General features: G+C 37.7%; 1 protein-coding gene across 1 annotated transcript; it reads right to left on the reverse strand.

Moving 5' to 3' along the window:
* Positions 1–32: 32 nt before the first annotated feature.
* Positions 33–3434, reverse strand: LOC146884335 (receptor-like protein 40). Its single transcript, XM_085665535.1, has 2 exons — positions 299–3434; positions 33–201 (listed from the first exon to the last, which is right to left on the reverse strand). Exon 1 carries the CDS (start codon positions 3376–3378, stop codon positions 343–345), a length of 3036 nt encoding a protein of 1011 aa, XP_085521661.1. The 5' UTR covers positions 3379–3434; the 3' UTR covers positions 33–201; positions 299–342.
* Between the last annotated feature and the right edge of the window lie 3231 nt (positions 3435–6665).

Genomic DNA, 6665 nt, shown 5'->3' on the forward strand with positions numbered 1-6665 from the left:
TTTTAATGTTTCGTTTATTGTATTCTAACAAAATATTTATGGTTTTCAATATACAGACATATAATAATATTAATAAAACACGCACAACTAACCGAAGGAGTACAAGGAACACCTCTTTCAAAAGAGGCCAAAAAAGGAATGGGATAGAAGAATGACCTCGGTGAAATGGTGTGTGTTCGCTGTGGAACTAGAACTTGACACCTGTGGTTCCACAAATACCAGATTAAGGATCATAAATAACGCAAGTTTATCTACAGTAACACCACACTTCCGAAATTTAACGCAAAATTTCTCTTACCTGTTATAGCTTGGGTGGAGACACTGGACTGATTTTCAGATTCTTCAACGATCCTCATTGTGTTGTCTTGTATTTGCATTAGTTCGGTGACTCTTCTTTCTCATTCTTTGATTAAGAATGGCTTCAATAAAACAGATTGACCATTCTGGTTTTCGAATGAAGAATATGAGATATCCCAATACCATTCCAAATACCCCTCCACAACCATATCCAATAGCTACGGGTTTCCAACCAAACCCAAATTGTTCTTCTTGCTGAGATTGAGAGGTTGCTAAATCTATCCAATAGCATGGTTTTGACAATGGTAACCCACATAGCCCTGAATTCCCCTGATAGGAATCACTTTGGAATGTGTTGAATTGTTTACCTGTTGGAATCTTTCCTTCCAGCTGGTTTTGTGAAAGGTTTAAGAAAGAGAGGAAGGGAAGATTGGCCAATGCAGTTCGAATCTCACCCGTCAGCATGTTTGAGGAGAGGTCTAACCATTCTAAATTTTCCAAACCGTTGAGGCTTTGTGGAATTAAACCAGTGAGTCTGTTATTAGAAAGGTTAAGGCCTATTAATGACTTCAAATCTCCAATGATTGTTGGAATCTCTCCCTCAAAATTGTTATTCGCTAAATCAACAACTGTGAAAGTAGTTAAGATCCTCTCTAACTGAATGGTGTTACCTTTCACTGTGACCTCCACAGAATCACTGTAGGTATATTCAGTAGCATGTATATACTGCAAAACATTATGGACATCGATCATCATTCCCTTGAAGTTTTTGAAGAAAACTACTGGTAAGTTGCCTTGAAAATTATTGTTGGAGATGTCAAAAACCGTCAGCTTGGAAAAGGTATCGTTCTTGGATTGGAAACAATTGATGGTACCATTGAACCTATTAGCACGTAAAACAAGGACTTGCAGCTCTTGAAGTGACTCTAACCAACTTGGAAATGTATCTTGTATGTTATTGTCTCCAAGGTCCAGAACTCTTAGTTGTTTGCATTTGACGACGGGGCGAGGTAATGGTCCCTCCAATTGATTGCCATTAAAATTCATAGTCTCCAATGTTTCTATCTCAAGATAGCTTCTGGGTATGATCCCACGCAGGTTGTTCCTTTGCATATCCAAAACTAAAAGTTTACTCAAGTTTCCAACGCATTGTGGAATTTTGCCTGTCAAGTTGTTGTGAGACAAGATAAGTATCACAAGGGAGCTTGCGTTGCAAAGAGATGAAGGGATGCCTCCAGTCAATTTATTGTTTGAGATAGAAAAGAATTCAGCGGTATAATGGGGAATGGGAATATCTCCTTCCAACATATTGAAGCTTAGATCAATGTAATACATATTGTTCCATGAAAGTGAGAGATTCCCAACCGATGTTAGAAGGTTATGAGAAAGATCCAAAGAACCCAAAGTATCCGCCATATGATTAAATCCTTCTGGAATCCTTCCATGAATTTGGTTCTTGGAAAGATCTAAATTAAGATCTTTCGGGAAACTTTTAACACTGCCCTCATTAATGCCAAGAGATTGAATATTGTTGTCAGAAAGATCCACAATGTGCAGCTCTTGAAGATTTGAAAAATTGTTAAGATCTACGAGGCCACTCAAGTTATTTCCGGATAGTCTCAATTCATACAGATTTTGGTGAAGAAACATTGACGTGGGGATATCACCTTGTAGCTTGTTATGAGAAAGGTCACAAATATACAATGAAAAGGCAGAGAATTCGCCAATTGGGCCAGTAAGCTGGTTCCCACCAAGGCGTAAGTTAAGTAACGATGACAAAGAAAAACACCAATGGGGAATTGTTCCGTTCAACGAATTATCAGACAATTCCAGATAAGCTAACATAGAAAGTCCACTGGTTTTATCAGGTATTTCTCCAACTAATTTATTCGCTGAAAGGCTTAAAGAATTAAGCTGAGTGAGCTCAAACAGCGATGATGGCAATCGGCCCACTAGGTTGTTTCCAGTAACATCTAAATCTTCTAATTTGCTTAGCTTGCCAAACAAATTGGGGATCTCACCATCAAAATTATTATACGAAAGATCTAAGTAAATAAGATGCTGAAGGTCGAAAAGAGATGATGGAATCTCACCACTCAAGTTATTGAAACCAAGGTTGAGATAATTTAATTGTGAGAGGTTGCCAATGCATCGAGGAATGGATCCTGTGAAATTATTTTCTGAAAAATCAATGTAAGTGAGGTGATGAAGATTTGAAAGTGATAATGGAATCTCGCAACTGAATTTGGTATGACGAATGGCCAAATATCTAAGAGGAGAGCTCGAATTGAACTCTGGAAGTTCAACTTGGAGGTCAGGATTATCAGAGAGGTGTTGAAGATTGGGTAAACAGAGTATCTTATTTTCCAACTTCCCTTGCAAGGCGGTACCTTGAAGTCCAAGAGAGACCAAAGAGGATGAAAAATTAAACAACAAAGACAGAGAACTGGGTTTAATCAAAGACATATTTAGTCTATCAAGAGCTAGCTCCCTTAAATGAGTTGCATTTACAGTGAGCTTTTCCAGGGTTGCTAATTCAATTGTCATTTCATCGTTGGTAGAGAGATCAAGCGAGACTAATTTGGAGAGGTGAGAGAATTTGGAAGGAACAACTCCGGTAAACCAAGCGAGAGATAAGTTTAGATGAGTAAGAGCTAGAAGATTACAAAACCCCGAAGGCATTGGAGAATCGTAAAAGTCATTCAAAACTAGGCTGAGTGTTTGAAGGTGAATGAGTTTGAAGAGAGTGTTGTTGGGATGAAACTCAGCTTGAATGCAACTGCAGCTAAGGTCTAACCCAATGACGTGTCCTGAATTCGTGTCACAACTTACCCCATCCCACATGCAGCAATCCGTGTCATTCCTCCACGATTTTGTCTTAGGATCACAACTCACTCCAGTTCTAGACTCGCACCAACCATAGCTAGCTGGGCCAACAATGGTGACGAGGCTTTTGAAGCTAAGCAAGGCGGAGGCATCATGATGATTGCATAATGGCTTTCGCACCAACGAAGACGTGCCTGAAGAAAAATGAAAAACCAAGCAACTTAGTAGCAGAAAAAGAACCTTTGTACTCAACATATTCGGAATTTCGAATATTTCTTTTGATACTTTAGGAGTTGTAAAACGAAAATTATATAATGATTATGGAATGAATGTATGCAATGCATTAAGGTTTTTTTGTAGCCAAATAATACCCAACAATTAGCCGCAAGGAATGGGAGTCCATGTATGGATTATAAGTTATTGACACCGATGCTTATGAAAACGCAACTTCTGATAGAAACTATATGAAGGATAAAACAAACTGGAGTGAGAAAAAGAAAGAAAGACCAAAATAACATGCATTACTTGTAAACCCCGGCAAAAGCTTGATCCAATCAGACGAGGGCTGTTATATAAAATTCCAAGACTAGGTTACCTCAAGACTTTTTTATAGTCCTCTTTTATAAATTATTATATTATTATTATCTTAATAACAATTAATTGTTTGTGTGATTTTTTATTACATCTATTATATTTTTTATAGTCCTCTTTTATAATATTATTTTTCTGTTATTTTAATTTTATTAGATTTTTCTTCTTTTACCAATTTTTATTGCACAAATGATATTTATGTTATTAATTATGTAACATTTTTTAAAATTAAGATTGTATTATTAATTACACCTATCAATTTGGTCCAACCTAATCAAGTTGAGTTGGAATCTACAAAAAATAATGTAAATTGTGACGGTTATTTTTTGTATAATATGGTGGTTTTAACTACCGCAATTTGTGGCGGCTTCGAAAACGGTCATAATTCGTGTCGTCACAAAGCAAAATGTAGCGGTTTCAATTGAACCGTCGCGCAAACTGCCATATTTGGCAATGCATAGAGTGGTAGTTTTGAGATGTAAAATACGGCGAGGTGAGTTGAATGCATCTCAGAAATTGACACACCTCAGATCGAGTTGAGTAGATCCACTCGAGCCTAATCAAATTAGGTCAAGTCGAGTTGGACCTATGTCAAGGCCAATCTAGTTGGATCCAAATCAAACCAAGTAGAATCAATCCCGCCTCAATTGAGTCAGACACACCTCAAGCCAAGTTGAGTAAGGCCCACCTCGAGTTGTGGCTAGTCAAGTTTGCATAAGACTAAGTTGAGTCAAATTGAGTAAGACTTACATTTTGTCGAGTCCTGACACGCACACATAAGGTTATATAAAGTCAAGCCCACCTTGAATGACTTAAGTTAGGTCCACCTCAAACAAAGTTAAGTTAAATCCACATAAGTTGAGTTAGGTCAGACCCACATCGGACCAAGTTAGTTCGAACCCACTTTAGGTTGAGTGTAGTCGAGCCCACCTTAGGCAGAGTTAGTTTAGGTCCACATCAAACGTAGTCGAGTCAGCCCCACCTCTAGCCGAGATGAGTAGGGCCCACCTCAAACTTAGTTATATCATGCCCACCTCAACTAGAGTTAATTTTGCCCACATCGAGCTAAGTCAAGTCAGACCCACCTCGTACTAAGTTGATTTGGGCCCAACTTTGGTTAGTTCATGTTGAACGCCATTGGAAGAGTTGTGTCGCACCCACCTCTAGTAGAGTTATGCCGAGCCCACCTCTAGGAGAGCTGTGTCAGACCCACCTTTGGTAGAGTCATGCCAAGCCCACCTCTGGCCAAGTAAGGTGGGCCCACCTCAAGTCAATTTAAGTCGAGTTCACCTTAAGTCGAGTTGAGTTAGGAACACCTTATTCTAAGTCAAGTCAGGTTCACCTTTGGCTTAAATGCAAAATTAAGTTGAGTCAACCAAGGTTGATGGTTGATACAAGTTGCTTAGAGCCAAAGGTCCAAACTTGTGGTTGAATTGAGTTGACCCGATTGAGACATGTCTACTCAGGCCAAAGGTCTAGCCGAGTCAGTATAGGTCGATGGTAGAGTCGAGTTGACAAACTCAAGTTCGAGCTGAGTTTACCTAAGTCAAAGGTTGAGACGAGTTGGTCTAGGGTAAAAAGTCGAGATGAGTCATACTAACCAAAGATCTTGTTGAGTCGACTCAGATTGATAGCCATTGTGAGTCAACTCGATTCAAGTCATATTGGGCGTAGGATTGAGCCGAGTTGATTTAAGCCAAAGGTCAAGCTTAGTTGGCCTGCTATCGAATGGTCCAACAGATTGAGCTCGGGCCAAACGGTCGAGTTGAGTCAACCTAGACTGAAGATTGATATGTGTTGTCTGAATCAAAGGTTGAGATAAGTGTGAAATATATTTAAAAACGAATTAAAGTCTTGTAATGAAACCAAATTAACTTTGGTCTTGATCGTAACTCACTTTAAAAGGAGACTTTTAGAACAAGGTTTCTTTAACCCACTCATTTGGTAGACCAATAAAAAGGAACTTATTTTAAGTATTTAATATATTACTAATTTAATATTATATTTATATATAAAGGTACACTTCAAAGTTGTAGCTTAGTGGATGTCATGTATGCTAATAATTGAATATTATATTCAATATTGTTTGGAATTTAATTATGGGTTCAAATTATCATATTAAATATGATAAGAAATTTGAGTATCTTAAAAAAAACTCACAAATTTAATATTTTGAGTTGAGAGTAGTGTTATGTATCACGTAGACAATTTGTTAAAAGTGATGTTATGAATTTCATAACATACTTTTTCAACACGCTGTCTTTATTTAATTAATTATTTTTATTGAAAATAGCTTAGATTTGTTAATTAATTTTTTCAACATAGAGGAGAGATTTATTAAAATAGGAGATGGAACTTCATTAGATATTCAACAAGTTATAGTCAATAAGAATGTGTTCAAACGAGCTGATAGTATGATTCTAATACTTATATAATAAAACTAAAATATTAAAGGAAAATGATTAAATGACTCCCGCATTTTGACTACTACATTACTACCTGACATGGAAAATGAATTTTAATTTTTTTTCACTTACAAAAGATGGAGTGGCACGTGAGGGAAATATGAACTTTAGTGAAATAATAATTGCAAGTGGTGAGAGAAAAGAAAATCACCAAAAGCGGTTTTTGCTCTAAAACTACTCGTAGACCACAACGACGGGTGTCAGAATCCTTTGAAACTCTCTACCCTCTTCGTGCGAAATCCACTGTGACGGTCATCTTTCTTGGAAAATCTCCACCCTCTCGACAAAAGCCACCGTCTTTGTTCCGTTCTGTGAGAGAAGAGAAAGACAAAAGGGAAAACGAGTGGGAGAAGACAAAAATGGAAGACGCAGAACATTCCCAAGCGTCGAAAGGAAGGGTTTCTCGCACAAGGTAGGGAGAAGCTGTGAAGACGAAAGTGTGAGGAAGAAGACGACATTTTTTGGAAATCCCCTTTCGAAGTTTTG

This window comes from Vigna unguiculata, chromosome 8, assembly GCF_037176805.1.
Source record: "Vigna unguiculata cultivar grain cowpea cultivar isolate G323 ecotype 2 chromosome 8, ASM3717680v1, whole genome shotgun sequence".
Taxonomy (NCBI): Eukaryota; Viridiplantae; Streptophyta; class Magnoliopsida; order Fabales; family Fabaceae; genus Vigna; species Vigna unguiculata.

Excerpts from the sequence above, each read along its gene's own strand:
- LOC146884335 (XM_085665535.1), bottom strand. The coding sequence starts at position 3,378 with ATGTTGAGTACAAAGGTTCTTTTTCTGCTACTAAGTTGCTTGGTTTTT.